Consider the following 20941-nt stretch of genomic DNA (forward strand, 5'->3'; position numbering starts at 1 on the left):
GAAGGGAGATTAGCATTCAAATAGATTAATAAAGAAAACCAAAAGAAAAACCTAAAAAAAAAAGAGTCTTCAAGTGTTTTGAGTTTATTTTTTTCTCTTGTGTGAGTTATCTGACACACACAAAAGGTGAAAAACAGATGATTATGGATATTTCTCTTTTTATCTAATTTTGCATTCGTTGTACAGGGTTAAATTCCTTGAATTTCTACTTTCTTCCCAACTTATTTCCTTAGAGATAATTCTTTCTCTAAGAATAGACCATGGAGTGCAACAAACACTTTTTTCTTCCTTCATTGGAATTATAAAAGTAGTAACGTTTTTTTCTACCGAATAAAAGTAATAACCCTTAATTAGTTTCCGTTGGATAACCCACAAAATAGCATTCATCTGATTATTTGATCTTAAATTGATTATATTCGGTAAGTCATTTAGTTAGTTTTTATTTTTCTTACCAGTTGAAAAATTTATTTCATTAATTGTTTGATAAAAGTGTAACCTTTATTTTTTACGGAATAAAAGTAGTAACCCTTAATTAGTTTCCATTGGATAACCCACAAAATAACATTCATATGATTATTTGGTCTTAAATTGATTATATTCAGTAAGCCATTTAGTTAGTTTTTAATTTTCTTACTACTTAAAAAATTTATTTGATTGTTGGAAAAATAAGTTTTTTTAAATAATTTTTAACGTTTTTTAGAAACATTACTTCAAATATTATTTTTTAAAATGCTAGATTCTAATTTTATTTTTATTCATTTTTTATCTTTAAAATATTTATTAAATTTCTTTCCCACTTTTGAAATAAAATAGGATTTTATTATTATTTTTCACTCCTTCACATTATACTTTACAAAATTGATGATACATATTAGATTTATTTTATTTTACTATTAATTTTTGAATAATTTAATATTAGATTATTTATTTTAATTATTATACTATTATTAATTAATATAATAAAATTATAATGCCTACTTAAGTATAGGTTGCTTCTTTTACTTATTTTAAATTTAATTAAAAATATTTAAAGATATAATATAAAACTAATAGTAGAATATATAATACGAAAAAAAATGTAATGATTAAAACTAAGAATATAATTAAAATAATTTGCCTATAAATAAAAAATTACAGGAATTTAAATTAAATTAATTAAAGACTAAAATTGCAACACCTGAAATAAAATTAAAATTTAGATAAATAGACAATAATCCAATTTGGAAGTATAGACTTGTGGTTGTGGACGTTGGAAGCAAAGAGCAAAGCTATTTCTTTAGTTTAGTCATCGTCTTATACTGCAGGGCACAAAGTGTTAAGAGTATTTGACCGAGTTAGCGTATAAAATGGTTTTCGTGGAAGCTAGATAAGGTCACTGGCACTGCCACCGTGAATCACAATCCCACCCAGTCAATAGTCACAAACATATTCTACATTGCCTTCTACTGCACGTACGGGACAATGCAAAGTGTTACCATGTTAAATGGTTTAATTTTGATCGATCCATCCATCACGAAACATAAGGTTTAATAACAAGTTTAGCATAATGTTCGTGTTAAGAGCGATGTTGAACTTTCTTGTGGGCCTTTCTTGTGTAGCTGACCACTAAATGAATACGCGTGCTAAGTCGGTAGTCTTGTGCATTAAACAAACTGTTTAATTTTTTTAACTTTTCTTTAAGGTTTTTTTTTTTTGGTTTTTGTATCAGTTTTCCTTCAAAACATTTGAAATATTCTTCTTTTGACTTACGCTCATACAAAATTGCAAAGATATTAATTTTTTCATTATTTTATTAAAAACAACAGTAAAGTGAAGAAATTATAATCTTTATTATCCAAAATTGACTATCAAATTAACTTCAATTTCCTAGATATCATGTCCTTACAAAATTAATAGAATACGCTCAGTTTTGACTTTTAAAATTTTAAACAATCATTTTTTCTAAAATCTACTAATAAATTAAAATTTTGAAATGTATAGGATTAAAATATTTGACTTTTGGTTCATGTGATTCAAACTAATGTTGATAGATTGACAAGTGCACCAATTCGTCCTAAGAAGTAAAGTTAAAACAGAAATCCAAATGTCGAATTCACGTAGACTTTGTTTGAACTTGAGTAGATAAATATTTTATTAATAAAAGAAGTTAAAGAAAATTATTTTGAAAAGGTTATGAAAAAAACATAAATTTAAATTGACAGAAAATTAAATCAAACAAAAAGGAAATTTAAACAAGAATTTAAATTGATTAATTAAAGACAGAAAAGATGAGAAAATTCAATAGTATTGTAGAAGGAAATTCAGAAGATGAAAATGTTGGAAACTTAGCCTATCATAATTACTCTGATATAATGTTAATGACTTTTCCCTATTTATAATTATTCCAATTTACACCCGCATCTACTAGTATATTCTAACTTTGGTCCCCCACATGAAAAAATTCAATTTATCTATTTTTTCTCCCAAATCTCTTTGTAGAGTTAAAATAATAATTTGCATTAAGAATAAAGATGCATAACTGTTCGTGCTTCTCGACTAGGTCGACAAGTGTACCGATTCACACAAATAGTATATTAAAATGGTAAGACTCAGTATCGTATCCAGAGAAAATTTGTTTCACTCAGAATTATACATTCCGTGTGAGCAAACATTTGTATAAACTGAAAGCAAATAAATATCAAGTTGGGATTTTATTCTAAAATCTATTTAAATACTAACTAAATATTTGAAGTTTGAGAAGTAAAAACAGTCAAGTAAAAAGTGTCGGATCATTCTACTGAATTTTCCTTGATGTTGTTATGTATTTTTCTCTATTTAATGTTTTCATAGTATTATGAAAAATTACTCAAACCAAGATCCCTATAATGAATGAGCCTAACTCTCTTTAACCCACAAATAAAATAACATTTATCTTGATTATTTGATCTTAAATTGATTATATTAGGTAAGTCATTTAGTTAGTTTTTAATTTTCTTACCAGATAAAAATTTGTTTCATTAATTGTTTGATAAAAGTGTAACCTTTATTTTTTACGGAATAAAAGTAGTAACCCTTAATTAGTTTCCATTCGATAACCCACAAAATAACATTCATATGATTATTTGGTCTTAAATTGATTATATTCAGTAAGCCATTTAGTTAGTTTTTAATTTTCTTACTAGTTGAAAAATTTATTTGAATGTTAAAAAAATAAGTTTTTTTAATAGTTTTTAACGTTTTTTAGAAACATTATTTCAAATATTATTTTTAAAAATGTTAGATTCTAAATTTTTGTATTCATTTTTTATCTATTCAGACACAAAATAGACTATGATTTCTACTTTACTTAAGTATATGTAGTCCTTAATCAAGTAATTGTGCAAGCATGAAATTAATACAGGAGAACAAATTGAAAGATATTTTTCCAAGTTCCCATAAGCCATATATTCGTAGATGATGCCTGTGTGTCCAACTTCATTACAGTATCCGACAAAGGAAGCTAAGTTCTTGTGATGCACACGCATTAAGAGTTGAGCCTGCAAATATGTGGAATGTATTTTAGCTAGAACATGTCTTTAAATTCAAAATATATCATCTTAAATTTCTGTAGTGAGAAGCATGCCTCAGTCTGAAACTGTTGTGATCCCTGAGGACATTTTGGCAAGAGCATTTTGACAGCAACCTGTGTGCCATCCTGTAAGGAACCAAGATAAACAATTCCACATCCTCCCTTCCCAATCATTTTGTCGAAGTTATTGGCAATAGTCGATATCTGAGAGTATGTGAACTGTGTATTGTTTGTCTTCAGCACAACCTCTTCATTTAATCTCACAGCTTGCTTTGATGCTAAACAAAGTAATCAAAATTAATGATTTTCAGAAAGTCATGTCCATTCATTATATATTGTAATTTACATATATGCGACTTTTTTCATTTTATCAATTACACAATTTCTTAATCAATTGAATTGCAAAATGTTAGTTTGGTCTTTGTATAAAAGGCATTCAGTTCATTGCATATTGAAGTCAATGGCTGAGACCCTGAATCTAGTTTCAAAATAAGACAAGTATATCTATTATCAGACCTGGTTTTCTGTTGCATCTCCTTCTCCAAATGATATTCAGTACAATAACCAATACAATGAAAAAGACTACAACTGAAAGAATGCCTGCAACAAGTGGGGCAATATTCATTTTATCCTCTTCACATGGGCCCTCCTGGCAGAGATCCAGATTTCCATCCACACTATGGTCATATCAATTTTTTTAAGAGTTTGAAGAAGGAAAGAAAAATAAAGAAGTTACAACAAAAAGTAGGTACACATCTGTGAAGCTTAGTTCAGTAAGTAACTTATTAACACCATGATTCAAACGAAAACAAACCTCAGCAAAAGTGAACCATTATTTGATCTTTCCTTGAGAAGTGAAGGAATTTCACCTGAAAGTCTATTCCCTGATAAATTGCTGCAAGATAGCACATATTAGATGGCTTGTATTATTTCCACTGACAAATATCAGATACTGAAATCTCAATAACTTACAGAGCCTTTAAGTGTTGCAGTTGTGAAAAATCAGGTAGAGGTCCTGTTAAGCTATTGTTTGATAAATCCCTGAAAAACAAGGCATTGTTTTTTTGTTAAATTAAGTGAACCTGACACCACATCTACCCAAAACTTGAGACTCAAGTTTATGGGTTTTCTCCTCACTTATATGGTGATAAACTTTTTTCTTTCTACTTGATGTGGAACTTCACCTCACACTTGTATTCCAACAGGATCTATGTTTTATGTTAAGTATACTCTTTAGGGAAAAAAGTATTCTCTGATTTTTATCCCCTTCTTTTTTGGAAGGATTAGAATTTAGTCATGTTGCCAAATTAATACTCACAAGGATTCTAAGAATTTGAGCTCCAAAAATGATGCAATTATTGTGCCACCTAATCCACTGGAGGCCAGATATCTGCATGCAGTTCAATTATGTCGGTCAAGTGTTGGTCTGCCTTTATTTAATGAATGCAGATTTGAATTTAGGAAAATAAAACTTACAATGCAGTTATTGTGGGTGAATTATATCCATTATTGCTGCAGTTGAGTCCATTCCAAGAGTATTTCGATGGTGCGCAAGGATCTCCTTGCCAGGATTTACCCACCGATGATGCCAACTTGTAATGCGATTTGATGTTGATGATAGCCTTAACTACAATTCTCACAAGCATATAATGTTTATGTCTGTTATTTTCGTTAACCGACTTTTCCAAAACTTTGAACTAATATTCCTTAATACAAGAACCTTTTGGGCATGATGTGCGATCAATGCTCACACATCTAGTAATTAAATTCAACTTTTTTACTTAGAATTACAATGGCAATGATTGTACTCTAGATCATGGTGAGGGCTATGATACCAATGCTATGGATAAATGATAGTAAAAGTTTAAAGGGTTAAGTGAAGGCACATGAATGATTTATACTTTTTTTTTTTTAATTTTCTGTCAGTTATTTAAAGAACAAAAAACAAAAGCAAAATGCAAAGAGTGGGCAAGAAACAACTAACCATCATCTTGGTTTGTAGGAGAATGCAAGAATTCTTTAACAATGTAAATCTCCATTGCATTTAGAATGGGTGGATGGGTGGAATTTGGTTTCTTGTGCATAGAGAACTTGAGCTTACTTCCCCTAATGGACTGATTACCATCTATTGTATTTGACTGCAAATACGTGGGAGTTACATATTCAGCCCATAATTTTCCATTCAATGTAATGTCAAATGCCCTGCTTTCATTTTCATTAAGCACTTCGATTTCAGCAAAGTGCATGTAAACATAAGACTCTGAAGTAGGTTGTCCAGTGTCAAATTCAAATTCCAGGGAATCATTTTCATTTGTCGGCCTCACAGCAGTTTTCATTACTGCCGATGGCAAGTGATATGCAGTATGGTTCAAGGAGTCGACGGTGAAGGAAGTATTGAGTGGTGTAGAATCAGGTAAGTTATACGGATACCACATTCGATCGTAATCATCTTTGTCATACCTACATGTCATCAAACAACATAAAAACCAAAACAAGTGAAGCTAGATTCAATTCTTATCTAGACAAACAGAAGTTAAATCCACATGACTTGTATAGAAATTAAACTTGTTTTAATATCCGTGAAATGGCTTACATATGTAGCAGATTTATAAGTTCAGACAGGCTTTGCTAATAAGTAACTAACTAACCTCACTATTTCATTGGTTGTTGAGCCAATGTCAAAACGTTTATAGAGGGATAAGAGTTTAGAGTTTGTTCTGTAACTGGAATGATCAAAGTGCCTCACCTCCAGTGCTGATATAAAAGGAGTTCCTTTATCAGTGTTCAATAAACAAACATATAATTCATCCAAGGATGGCACATGTAGAATCTCCTTGATTACCACATGAGTGGCATTGTCAAACATCACAGTGTCCCATAAATTAACCCCAATATAGAGATCAAATTGTGGCAGCTTATTCAAGTCATCATAGTTCCCATACATGAACGAAGCTCTTATCAAGTAAATAGTATTTCTGCCTTCTGGATGTCGTAGCGTGTAGCAATTCTTTTTGAGGGAAGCTTCTTACATTTGTGAAAGTTCTTTGGGGTGTGTCAGAAATGAACTTGTGGGATATGCTTTTGCTTGTTCCAGTGCCAATAAACTGTGCATCTGAAGTGTAATGAATCTGAGTTTTGTCATCAGTATAGTCAAGGCCTTCTGCTATCCCACAGTCAATGCAAATAGAACCTAGAATCAACACAATCAGAAGAATTTAATAATAATAAAAAATTTGGTACTTTTCTTTAACCTGTTAAAGTTTTTTTTTTTTTTTTCATTTAGTATTTAAGTACGTATAAATTGCCAGAGAATTTTGATGCAAGCTCAGAGCAGTAGGAGAAAATCCTCACCAGTTACATCATCTAGTTTCCTTCTTCCTTGTTTGTGATGCATAGAGTTCTTCCCTGTGGCCATAACTATGGACTTTCCAGTAAATTCTGAAACGGTATATGCAAGGACACACCACAAGGTGCAGCTCCAAGCCCAATGGCATCTCCATTTTCCATCCATGAAATTTCAGAAAGAGATGACCACTATTTGCTATAGCCTATAAGCAGATATTTTGTGTTAGAAGAAACGGATAGGAATTTACTACAGAAAGTCGTATGGAGTGGTTGGGGAATTTATAATTATACCAGACTGTATAGGAGGATATTTATGACACAAAGCATGTTGATGTTTAAACTCAGAAGTGCATTGAATCCGTGGACCACATATATTTCAAGATCAATGAGCTTAAGTTTATAGTTACTGGGGGAAAAAAGTCTCAGTAAAATTCTGTATAGTCACCAATAAATCAATAATACATGTTTTTACGAGATACCTTGTGCATTGGTGACTATAGACACCCTATGATTAATACATGTCATACTGAGTTCTTGTTTTAACCAGAGTTTTTTATAAGAACGGAAATTAATGAAATGACAAAAATGAGTTAAAATTGAGAGTTTCTGCTGACTTCGGTTCTGTTGGTAGTTTTCAGCTTTTATTCAATTGAATGCGATGCAAAATTGCCATTGGATGATACTAGTAAATAGTCAAGAAGGGGTGATGAAGATAGATACTTGATTAATACTCAAGGCAATAAGATCAATGCAGATATATGACATTATTTTTTTGAAGAAAATAAATAACACGACGTTTGTATAAAACAAGTTTAATTTTTATAATTTTACATAATTAACCAATTAAAAATTATCTTAAATATAAATTTCAAAATTATTATTATAAAATTAACAATCTTTATCATACTTTATATTTTGTTGCTTAAATTTTACTTTTTGATAATCTACCTCTTTTTTTTATTCAGATTGATTATTTTAAAAAAATAATATTTTAGTCTTTTTATGTTTTAAAATGGTTCAAAATATAAAGAACTAAATTAAATTTTTAAAAAATAAAAGACTAAAATATAAAAAAAGATAAGACAAAACATCAAAAGTAAATTTAACCTATTTTATAATTGGATAAAAAAATAACTTTTTTACATTATCCATATGATCGATGCTAATAATTGACTCCCAACATATTCTCGCTATTGATAGAAAATAATAATTTTTTATGGCTCTATTTTTAAATTAGGAGAGAGTGTTGAAATGAAACCCATTAAAATTTATAATTTTTTTTTAAAATTTAACCAATAAAAAAATGTTAGAAAAATATTTTTTTATAGAGTGAAAATTTAAGTGATATTAATTTTCTCCCACATTAAAAAATTTAACCAACAAACTCTACTTTTTTTTTTCTCCCACATTAATTTTCTTTAATTGTTTAAAAAATATGACACAACACCCCGTATACTATATAACTTTCTTATTTGAAAAATATTGCATCATACACTTTAACGAAGGAGGTTGCTGTAAATGTTAAAAAGTATGATAAATTTGTGTAATTTCATAAAACTTCAAAAGCAGTTAGAATAATTTACTCATAAATTTAGAATTTTATTTATCTATCTATTGAATTATAATTATATATTATAATAATTGTATTCTCGTATTTTGTCAAAATTTAAAAAATAGGAAGTTAGTCAAATTATTTATATATTATGTATATTTTGAAAGTATATATAATGTCACTTTTTTTGGTAATATACGATCACTTTTGATGTATATGAATGAAATATTAAATATTTTTAAATTAATATATATTACTTTGTGAACTGAAAGTTTAACGGTGAGTTTCAGATAGAACTACCCATGCCAATTAATAAATTATATAACAATGTAAAAGTTTATACAAAGTATATCGGTATAATTTAATATTATATATATATATATATATATAAAAATTTTAATTACTTATTTAGTTGTTATAATTTTTTTACTTATCTATTTTAATCGTATGGTTAATAAATGAATTTTGTATTCCCTAAAATTTATATTTTAATTTCTAACAGATTTATATTGTTTAATTTTTTTAACTTGAATTTTAATGACAGATAACTTTTAGGAATTAGAAAGTAAGTTTTAAGAATTAAAAAATCTATTCATTAATTAGAAAATATAAGTTTAAAATTATAATAATTAAATACATAATTAAACCATAAATAAATAAAGATTCAGATATTATTAAAGTCTAATAACCTTTTCTCTCATGAAAAAAAAGGCTTACCACAACGAATGCAACACACGGTGGCAAAGGGGACAGTGAGGCACAAAATTTTGAATTGCTCTTCACATTTGACTTTCCCTTTTCTCCTTTTTGCACTCATAAAAAGCAAAAGCAAAGTTAGTGCATTTGTATGACCTTAAGCGCAGGAAACAGGAACAATTTTGGGAAAAAAAATCAAAAGGGGAGTGTAATAGTAATAAGGGGAAGTGGAAATAGAAAATAGCAAAAAAAAAGACCCTCTTTCTATGCACGTCAGTGGTGGGCCAAGCAACAAGGCAGTGAAAGCCCCGAAAGAGAAAGGCTAACGTGTGGACGTTGGAATCAAAGGCGAAACTATTTGTTTTGTTTAGTCATCGACTTCTACTGCAAGGCTATAATAGTCATCTTCTAGTCGTCTATAGCTTCTCTTGTTTTCTTTTCTCCATTGCAATCACAATCTGAGGTTGTGGACGTTCGCTGGAAACAAAGAATCCAAGGTATTGCTTTTGTTTTGTTTTGTCCCTCCGGTCGCCGCAATCACAATCTGAGGAAGTCTATAGTCGTCGTCCGTTTCTTGTATGGAATCTACCGAAACAACATATTCCACATTGACCACGTCGCCAAAACACAAATCTGTAGTATAAGTCATAACAGCAACCTGATATATATTTGCCATATTCTACTTCAAAGGCACAAGGCAGAAGGTGATACGAAATGAGAATGTCGAGGAGTTTCCTAGTTGCTTTTCTAGGATTTCTAGTTCTTGCCGTTCTGATTCAAGCTCAGGATCAATCAGGTTTGATAACAAATTAAAACATCAACTTTATTATATCATCATCTAATAAAGGTTTAGCTGAAGCCTCAAGACCCACGCATAATGTATGCATTTTATGTTTTAGGATTCATCAGCATAGCTTGCGGAGCTCCTGCAGGTGTGAACTTTACTGTGCGGCAAACAGGCTTAAACTATACATCAGATGCAAATTTCATAAATACTGGTGTGAGCAGGACAATAGTACCTGAACTCAGACATGAGTTTCTAAGAAACGTGTGGAATCTCAGAAGCTTCCCGGAAGGAAAAAGGAACTGCTACAAAATAAACATCACAAGAGGCTCCAAGTATCTGATCGGGGCTTCTTTTTTGTACGGAAATTATGATGGCTTAAATATGTTACCAAAGTTTGATCTTCTTCTCGGGGCTAACCGGTGGGATACAGTGGACATAAAAAATGCATCCGTTAGCCGACATTTTGAGATCATATATGTACCTTCACTGGATTACGTACATATCTGTATGGTTGACACAGGCCTTGGGACACCATTTATATCAGCTATAACGTTGAGGTCTTTGAGAAATGACATTTATGAAACTGAATTTGGATCATTGCAAACGTACATCCGTCGGGATTTAGGTTCAAACAAAGGCTACAGGTGAAATTGCACAAGTTTTGAATTAAATCTTTTGCATTAAAAGATTCTATTCTATTGGACTTACTTTGATTTTCTCACAGGTACGACGATGATGTTTATGATCGTTACTGGAGCTATGACGATGCAGATACATGGTATGACAATGTAGATAAATGGAAACAGCTAAATTTTCCGATTGATGCTGATTCTTTAGTGCAGAACCATTACCAACCGCCAGCTGTTGTCATGAGCACCGCAGTTACACCAGCAAATGTTAGTGCTCCATTGGTAATAAGCTGGAAGCCATATGATCCAAAAGAGTCATTCTATGTTTACATGCACTTCACAGAGATTCAAGTGTTAGCAAAGAATCAGACGAGAGAGTTCAACATCACCCTGAACGGAAAGCTATGGTATGAAAATGAGTCTCCTAGGTACCACAGTGTCAATACTATATATAGCACTTCAGGCATCAGTGGGAAATTAATTAATTTTTCATTTGTGATGACCGAGACTTCTACCCTACCTCCCATCATCAATGCCATTGAAATTTACAGAGTGAAAGAGTTCCCGCAACAAGACACATACCAAGGAGATGGTATGCCAAGAAAACAAAAAATATGATTTCTAACATCTAAAATCCATTTCTCTGGTTTACACTAATATAGTTAATCTACACTTTTTTACAACAATTTATTTATTTATTTGCATTTCAATTAAAAAAAATAGTTGATGCGATTACAACCATCAAGTCTGTTTATGGGGTGACAAGAGATTGGCAAGGTGATCCATGCAGCCCGAAAGACTACTTGTGGGAGGGTCTGAATTGTACGTATCCCGTAATTGACTCCCCAAGAATCATAACTTTGTAAGTCATCTGATTGAAATTGCTATAAATCTTTAAAATATTCTTAAATATAATATGTATGAAAATGATATAATATTCTAAAATTATAGTATGTATGAATATGATAGAATTATAAGTGTAAGTATAAGATAGAAGAATTTAGAATTATCATGATATTAATCTATCATAAAAATTTTAGAAAAATCTAAAGTAATGTAAAAACATTTATCACCATTGAAAGGTCGGTAACAGGAACCTATAAATAGACAATTAGTATGTTATAATTGATCATCCAAGAAATCAATGATATAGCTTTTTTTCTAAAATAATTCTCTAAAACTATCAACTATCATCTAATCAACTACCAATACATCTTTTCCAATTTAACATTATAGCTTTAGAAAACTGAGTCTGAAATGATAACATATATAATAACTACTGGTTGTGCAAAACAGGAACTTATCTTCAAGTGGATTGTCAGGAAAGATAGGCCCTTCAATTTTAAATCTCACCATGCTGGAGAAGTTGTGAGTTTTTTATTTTGTTTCACCTGGTCCAATAATGATGAGACTAGAAAAATCCCTTATTTCAAATATTTTTATTCTTTCTTTTATGTACTTAATTATGTGTCAAGAATAAGATTTAAACATACTTAAAACGGCCAAGTTATTTGCTTTGCAGGGATTTATCAAACAATAGCTTAAACGGTGAAGTTCCTGATTTTCTGTCTCAATTACAATACTTGAAGATCTTGTAAGTTACTGGACTGATACTTGATGTCTGGAACTATTGTGATTCCTCTGCATTTAGAAAATAGAAAAGGATATTAAAGTTTTCGTCTTTTGGCAGGAACTTGGAGAATAATAACCTCTCCGGTTCAATTCCCTCAACACTTGTTGAAAAATCTAAGGAAGGTTCCCTATCATTAAGGTATGGATCCTATTGAAAATTCTCAAATTCATAATATAGTCATTTTTTAACGCGTGACTACCAATTAGTTATATTTTAGTCTTTTACGTAAATCTTCTTTATCTATGTCCAATATTTTGCAGTTATCTCTCTCAATGGCACTACATATTTTATTTTATTTTAATTCAACAGACTTGGCACACCAAATTATGGATGACTTGTAAGGTTTACTGAGAGTTAAAACATAAATCTTCTCTATATTTTTATGCAAGTGTGGGCCAAAATTCACATCCATCTATGTGAATCTGGTCAATGCAATGAAAAGGAAAAAGAAAAGGGAGAGAGGAAGAGGACAAAAAGAACATGTTACACCCATAGTAGCATCAGTTCGTGGGGTTGCACGTGATCCTTCTAGAAGTAAAAAATTATCATGTTATCATTTAACTGCTGAGAAATTTAAGGATTGAGATAAAAAATCAAATGAAAAAATAATTGAAAGACTAAAATTAGTAAATATCTAGTTGGAGGATTAAAAATAAAAATCTTAAATAGTTAAGAGACTAAAAATATACTTTACTTAAAAAATAACAGTTGATTGAAGCATCATATTGGTTCAAGTTAAAAAAATATTTATTTAAAAATAAAATTAATTATAATTTATTTGATTCAAATTTAAAAAATAACTAATTGAATCAAATTAATTAATTTGATTTAAATGGTCAACTTCATTTAGTCAATGCAAGTTGATAAACGCCCCTACATATAAAAACTTTTCAATACAAGTGGAGGGGAGAATAAAATTCTCCACTCCGAGAATTTGACAGGAGAAATGTTTTTTATTTTCCATAAATCATAAGTTTTCATGTTTAACATGCATTTTTTAAAAAATAACATTCACAGGATAAGATGTTTCTTTGGAATATTTTTTTAATTAGTTTCCCACAATTTTTTTTTATGGGAGACATTATATTTTTGAGTTTAATTTTTCTTTTAAAAATATCATGTTATTCTTTATAAAATTATATGATGTGAAAAATAATTAAAATAATCAGTAAAAATATATAAAATTATTTGATTTTTAAAAAAATTATCTAAAAAATTTCAATGATTAATCAAACAAATTTTATTCAATCCCATTAAACATGATTCCCGGACAAGAACAAAATTCTCCCCTACCAAATACTTCCTTACATAATACAGACATTTTTTAGTCCTCGTTTTCTTTAGGTGATTTTGAACCCTCTTTTTATTTTGCATTGAATAAAATTTTAAACTAATTATTAATTCAAAATTATATGTATCTTTGCATGAGCTTCCCAAAATTTTGTCCCCTTAAATAGTCTACTGATAATTAATTAAAAAACTTACAACATTAATTATCGTAAAAGTTTGCTGTCAAATTAATTCTTCATATATATAAAAGAATAATATTACCATATTCATCTTTATATATGATTTAAGTAGCAATTGGTTTAACAAAATGTATAAGTATTGTAAATTCTTGTATTGTCTTTGAGATAAAAAAATATATATGATTTAAGTATTGCCAAATTCTAAGATTATTTATTTATTTATTTATATTATTTTTAGGAGTTTCTTTTTTGAGATCACATATCATCCATGAGACACGAGAGATAATCTTGTTATAAAATTTTAACAAAACTCTCTATCCTACCAAGTAACTCATTTTTAAGGAATTTTAAGTAATTTCATTTTTCAAATTATTTTGTCCTCAAATAAGTGAGTTTTAATTATGATATTAGAATGGAAGGAGTTATCTATTTTATTTTCTGAAATTTAGATAGAATTTTCATTTATTTTCTTATATTTCAATGTTTTTTAGGTAATAAAGAAGGGAGATTAGAATTCAGATAGATCAATAAAGAAAACCAAAAGAAAAAAAGAATTGAGTCTTTAAGAGTTTGAAGTTTATTTTTTTCATCTTGTGAGTTATTTGACACACACATAAAAGGTGAAAAACAGATGATTATGGATATTTTTCTTTTATCTAATTTTGCATTCGTTGTATAGGGTTAAATTTCTTGAATTTGTACTTTAATTCTTCTCAACTTATTTCCTTAGAGATAATTCTTTCTCTAAGAATAGACTACAAAACAAAAACTTTTTTTCTTCCTTTGTTGGAATTATAAAAGTAGTAACTTTTTTTTTTTACAGAATAAAAGTAGTAACCCTTGTTTAGTTTCCTTTGGATAACCCACAATATAACATTCATTGGATTATTTGGTTGTTTAATAAATAAGTTTTTAAATAATTTTTAACATTTTTTTAGAAATATTACTTCAAATAATATTTTTTTAAAATGTTAGATTCTAATTTATTTATTTATTTTTTATCTTTAAAATATTTATTAAATTTCTTTTCCACCTTTTGAAATAAAATAGGATTTTAGTATTATTTTTCACTTATGACATTATACTTTACAAAATTGATCCTATTTATTTTAACTATTATACTGTTATTAATTAATATAATAAAAGTATAAGGCTTAATTAAGTATAAGTTACTTTTTTACTTATTTTAAATTTAATTAAGAATATTTTAAGATATAATATAAGACTAATAGTAGAATACATAATACGAAAAAGTGTAATAATTAAAACTAAAAATATAATTAAAATAATTCACCCATAAATAAAAAATTACAGGAATTTAAATTAAATTAATTAAAGACTAAAATTGCAACACCTGAAATAAAATTAAAATTTATATAAATAGACAATAATCCAATTTGGAAGTATAGACTTGTGGCTGTGGACGTTGGAAGCAAAGAGCAAAGCTATTTCTTTAGTTTAGTCATCGTCTTATATTGCAGGGCACAAAGTGTTAAGAGTTATCTCAGGATATTCTAATCACGGCCACGTTACTACAGGAATATCATACTACCCCAACAGGGGGTCATGCTGGAATCACGAAAACATTGGCGAGAATTTCCGAAAACTTCATGTGGACTGGTCTCCGGGAGGATGTCAAGCAATTCGTGGCAAATTGCATTGATTGCCAAGTTACTAAGTACCAGACACAGAGGGTCGCAGGGCTACTATGTCCCCTATCGATGCCCCACCGGCCCTGGGAGGATATTTCATTAGATTTTATTGTTGAATTGTCGGCGTATCATGGAAACACCACAATCCTCGTCGTGGTGGACCGCTTTTCGAAGGGGATCCATTTGGGAATGTTACCAACATCCCACACGGCTCATATGGTGGCATCCTTGTTCATTGACATGGTGGTCAAGATACACGGGGTCCCTCGTAGCCTAGTTTTCGATAGGAACCCCCTCTTCATCAGCAAATTTTGGCAGGAGCTGTTCAAGGCTAGCGGGACTCATTTACGCATGAGCTCTGCTTACCATCCTCAGAGTGATGGTCAAACAGAGGTACTTAACAGGGTAGTGGAGCAGTATCTCAGAGCTTTCGTTCATCGGAGACCGAACAGGTAGGGGAAGCTCCTACCGTGGATTGAGTGGTCCCATAACACCTCTTGGAATGCCGACACCGGGACAACCCCTTATGAGGTCACATTTGGAAGAAAACCATTCAATTTCCCTGAGTATATAACTGGGTCTTCGAATATCGAGGCCGTGGAACACTTATTGACTGATAGAGATGTCACTTTCCAAACAATTCGTAAGAAGCTCCTTAAGGCACAGGAGATCATGAAGAGGCAAGCTGATAGCAAGAGGCGTGATACACAATACCAGATAGGTGACTGGGTCCTTCTTCGCCTTCGTCCCCTCCGACAAACCTCAGCCAAAGGACCACAACCAACTTCCGACAAGCTCGCGAAGCGTTTTTATGGGCCCTTTTAGGTAGAAGACCGCATTGGCACCGTAGCTTATAAGTTGAAGCTACCAGACTCAGCTATGATTCACCCCGTATTTCACTGCTCTAAGCTTAAACCTTTTTGAGGGGATCCAGAACAACACCCAGAACTGAATTTGCCTTCCACTTTTATCAATGATCAACCAGTAGTATATCCCTTGGCTATTTTGGATTTCAGAAAGACTCCGGCAGAAGGAACTTGGGAGGTGCTGGTTCAATGGCAGGGTCTCTCTCCCGATGAGACTTCTTGGGAAGATTGGGACCAGTTACAACAAGACTTCCACCTTGAGGATAAGGTGCGTCTACAAGGGCCGAAGAGTGATACGAATAGAGAAGCTTCAGCTAGGGGTAGTAAGGACATAACAGCAACAGAAGGTGAACTCACAAGCAAAGAGGTGCAAAAGGAAACAACACTCAAAAGAAAGATAAAAAAAGCCCACCTATTTGAAGGATTTCGTCCGAAGGACATCAATTGGAATTGCCAGCTCACGCAATCTTCCACCATCCTCCTGCTGACGCTGCGTATCTGAGGGAAGCAGTCATAACAGAATTAGTTATGTAATATTCCTAGGATTATACCAATTCTAGAAGAAAATTATTCCTTCCTAGGATCTATAAATAATACTATGTAAATAACAGAAGGATGAATAAGAAAAAGCTGGAATTCCTTATCTGAAACTTCTTGCTTCTTTCTCTCTTCTGGAGGAGCTGAACCTCTAAATCAGCTAAGTCCTTAACAGTTTTCGTGGAAGCTAGATAAGGTCACTGGCACTGCCACCGTGAATCACAATCCCACCCAGTCAATAGTCACAAACATATTCTACATTGACTTCTACTGCACGTACGGGACAATGCAAAGTGTTACCATGTTAAATGGTTTTGATCGATCCATCCATCACGAAACATAAGGTCACAGTGAGAGGATCCGGAATTAATTGGTTATATTTAAGGCAGTACTTGGGATGTGATTTCAACTCGATCTTAAAATTTCAGCTTCAGTAGTTCTGCCTAACTTTAACCCCAAAAATTGACACATGAAATAAGAGTTGCTCCCAAGTTATATACGCCAGTCAATTTGTATATGATTGTCTGCCACATCACTAGTGCATGGGGTCTCCAACACTCAACGATAACTTATGAAAACACCTCAGAACTTGTATCGAAATAGCCCGACCCCATTTTTCCTTTTGATTATGGGAACAACCTATATAAAAATGATTACATGATAAACACTTATTCAATAAGCACTTACTAATTAAACTATTGATACAAACGCATCCTTGGTCCATCTTTTTCTAGATTTCACCGTAAAAGAGAAAAATATTGGGTCAACCACATTTTATGAAAATCTCTTAAAATAATTTTTATGGTGTCACGCACCTTTGTTTTTCCTTTTCCATAGGGGCAATAGTTGGTCCACTGAATCTCTAGGCACAAGCAAAATGAATTGAAGAATCTTTTGATATATATTATCGATGACTTAAAACGTATATGTTCTCTTCTGTGATTACTTTCCATGCTAGTGTGGGCCAAAATCCATATCTATGTGAATCTGGTCAATGCAATTTCGAGAAGAAACAGAAGAACATTGTTACGGCGCCCATAGTAGCATCAATTAGTGGGGTGTTGATTCTTCTTGTAGCCGTGGCAATATTGTGGACCCTTAAAAGGAGAAAATCAAAAGGTAATGCTGCGATTTTAAAAGATTCGTATTTTTTATCAATGATTTGCCAAACAAATTCATTCTTGACCTATTAATTTTCCAATATTGTAGAAAAATCAACAGCTTTGATGGAAGTGAATGATGAAAGTGAGATCTCACGCCTGCGATCCACAAAAAAAGATGATTCATTAGCGCAAGTCAAAAAACAAATATATTCATACTCTGACGTCCTTAAAATCACCAACAATTTCAATACAATTATTGGTAAAGGAGGATTTGGAACAGTTTACCTGGGCTATATCGATGACAGTCCAGTTGCAGTGAAAGTGCTTTCTCCATCGTCTGTAAATGGCTTTCGACAATTTCAAGCAGAGGTAATTCTTTAATCGCTTTACACTAGCTTTTTTAGATAAGTAACAAATATATATGGTTAAACATGGTTGTGATTTTTATTTCCAGGTTAAACTTCTAGTCAGAGTTCATCACAAAAACTTAACATCCCTTATTGGTTATTGCAATGAAGGAACCAATAAGGCTCTCATATATGAGTATATGGCTAATGGGAACTTACAAGAACATCTCTCTGGTTAGTTGTCAAATAAAATTAATTTCTTGTTAAAAATGTGTGCAAATCAATTTCCAAACTAGGTTTGTATTCTGAAACTCTGGATATAGAAGTTTTCATATGATTAACTTCTAGTAAACAAAAACCAACATGCATAGAAAGTTACACAACTTGTTCCTGTAGGTAAACACAGCAAATCAACGTTCTTGAGCTGGGAGGACAGACTTCGTATAGCAGTGGATGCAGCCTTAGGTCAGAAACTAAAATTCAAATTATTTTGACAGTTTTGTTAAGTCCCTTTTTACCCTGTTAATATGTTTACCCGCAAATATAATCTCAGGATTGGAGTATCTGCAAAATGGTTGCAAGCCTCCAATAATCCACAGAGATGTAAAATCTACAAACATCTTGTTGAATGAACACTTCCAAGCAAAATTGTCAGATTTTGGTCTATCCAAAGCTATCCCAACTGATGGGGAATCTCACGTGTCAACTGTCGTTGCTGGTACTCCTGGTTATCTGGACCCTCAGTAAGCATTTCAATTATTTTCCTATCCATCATTTTCTGCGAAAATATATATAGTGAGAGTTTCTACGTCGATATTTGAGTTATGACCACAAACTCTCAGAAAATAAATTGGGTTACATGTCTTTTCTTGCAGCTGCCACATATCCAGTAGATTAACACAGAAAAGCGATGTTTTTAGCTTTGGAGTAGTTCTTTTGGAAATAATCACAAACCAACCAGTAATGGAAAGGAATCAAGAAAAGGGTCACATAAGTGAAAGGGTTAGCTCCTTGATTGAGAAAGGAGATATCAGGGCCATAGTTGACTCAAGGTTAGAAGGAGATTATGACATTAACTCAGCTTGGAAAGCCTTAGAAATAGCAATGGCTTGTGTTTCTCTAAATCCCAACGAAAGGCCAATCATGAGTGGGATTGCTATTGAACTAAAGGAGACATTAGCGATCGAAATAGCTCGAGCAAAACATTGTGATGCCAATCCCAGATATTTAGTTGAAGCGGTTAGCGTGAATGTGGACACCGAATTCATGCCCCTGGCGAGGTAGAAGCTTACCTAAAGAAGAATAACATAATATATGTCGTCAAAAATAAGTCATTAAAGTGTGTTGGAGGATGAAGACGAGTTAATGAAATCAAGCCACAAAAGAGATGTGTGTAAAAATAAATAATGAAAGAATGAAAACCTGTGTTATTTAATTTTTCCTTGAATAAGATTTATAGAGTTTTATAAAACATGATAATACAATATAGTTTTATAATTTCATTCAATCTCAAATTAATATTTAAATTATTTTAAAATAATTATTTTAAAAATTAATAAACTTACTTATATAATGAGTTGTGATTGAATGATTATATAAAAAAATTTATATTGTTAATGCATGATCATTTTTTTCAAATTTATAAAATAAGTTATTTTTACCTTGAGTTCTTATTTGGTAAAAAACAATTGAGTTTGTATGAAATGAATTAACGTAATTTGATATTTTAAAAAATAAATTATTATTTTTTTGCTTTAAATTAAATTTAGTCTACAATTTGAGAAGTGAGTGCAAATTGTTGTAAGTTCGGATATTGGAGTTTGACTTCACTTCTTGAAGAGAGAAAAAGTCTATATTTGGCTTTTTTGTACTAAAACTTCCAAATTTCTAAACCTATCTCATGACCGCTTTGGTTTTAACTTAGGGTAAATTAATTTATAGGTTCTTGAAATATTTTACAAATTTTAATTATGTTCTTTAAATATTGATTAATTAGGTTCTTGAACTTAAATTTGTTTTCTAATTAAGTCCTTTCACCATCGTTATACAAAATTAACTTCACAAGCCTTTCTCCTAATATATTGTTGTCACCTTTTTGGGTATGCACTAAGTATTCTCATTTCTCCAGGTAAGTGTTCTCACCTCTTAGAGCCCAATATTCTTAAATCTGAAGGTTTTGAATTCAGTATTCCCTATTAAATTTTTCAACCGGTATTCTTACCTCTATAAGTTCACTCAACCCTAAGTTATTAGAAATTCGGTGTTTTAATTGATGAGTTATGAGAAAAAGAAGGTAGAAAAGAGACTTTATGGGGTTTAAATATAAAAAATTGACATATAAGGACCACATTGTTTAATTTTAAATATATATAGAAATATTTAATTAGTTTGGAAAAGAATTTGAAGGTCCAAAATTACACACAATTCATTAATTCAAAATTAAAAAAAAACAAAAGTGAAATTAAGTCAATAATAGTAATAAGCATAAGTCAATAAAATATCATATATACTTAATTTTTATTACTTATGTTAATTATCACATATACTTATACTTATTACTATTAGTCTTTAGCTTATTTCTATACAGTCAAGTTTAGTTTCTATATGTTTGACTAATCAATGGCGTAGCTTAAGTAACTTATCAGTAAAAAAAATAAAAAATAAACTTATTCCAAAAAAATATATTAATTCCAGGTGTTTAGTTAGAGTGTTTTTTTATTAACTTAAAAGTTTTGATGATCGGATAAACTAATAAAAAATACCATATAACTTTTAATC

The 20941-nt window shown here is 30.9% G+C and overlaps 1 protein-coding gene and 1 pseudogene across 1 annotated transcript; one reads left to right on the top strand and one right to left on the bottom strand.

Annotated features, from left to right (window-relative positions):
* Window positions 1–3243: 3243 nt before the first annotated feature.
* Window positions 3244–7137, bottom strand: LOC114386461 (annotated as a pseudogene).
* A 2680-nt stretch (window positions 7138–9817) lies between these two features.
* Window positions 9818–19669, top strand: LOC114386458 (LRR receptor-like serine/threonine-protein kinase IOS1). The gene is made up of 13 exons (XM_028346468.1): window positions 9818–9936; window positions 10040–10571; window positions 10652–11148; window positions 11280–11418; window positions 11853–11924; window positions 12079–12150; window positions 12247–12327; window positions 17672–17832; window positions 17923–18185; window positions 18271–18397; window positions 18560–18628; window positions 18717–18906; window positions 19039–19669. The coding sequence occupies exons 1-13, from the start codon at window positions 9855–9857 to the stop codon at window positions 19445–19447; spliced, it is 2694 nt and encodes an 897-aa protein (XP_028202269.1). The 5' UTR covers window positions 9818–9854; the 3' UTR covers window positions 19448–19669.
* Window positions 19670–20941: the final 1272 nt, after the last annotated feature.

Source organism: Glycine soja, chromosome 15, assembly GCF_004193775.1.
Source record: "Glycine soja cultivar W05 chromosome 15, ASM419377v2, whole genome shotgun sequence".
Lineage (NCBI taxonomy): Eukaryota > Viridiplantae > Streptophyta > Magnoliopsida > Fabales > Fabaceae > Glycine > Glycine soja.

What these genes read in the sequence shown, in the direction of transcription:
- LOC114386458 (XM_028346468.1), top strand. Translation starts at nt 9,855, where the DNA reads ATGAGAATGTCGAGGAGTTTCCTAGTTGCTTTTCTAGGATTTCTAGTT. An exon ending in TTACAATACTTGAAGATCTT is followed by an intron (nt 12,151 to 12,246) that starts GTAAGTTACTGG and finishes GTCTTTTGGCAG; the next exon opens with GAACTTGGAGAATAATAACC. An exon ending in CTTACAAGAACATCTCTCTG is followed by an intron (nt 18,398 to 18,559) that starts GTTAGTTGTCAA and finishes TTGTTCCTGTAG; the next exon opens with GTAAACACAGCAAATCAACG.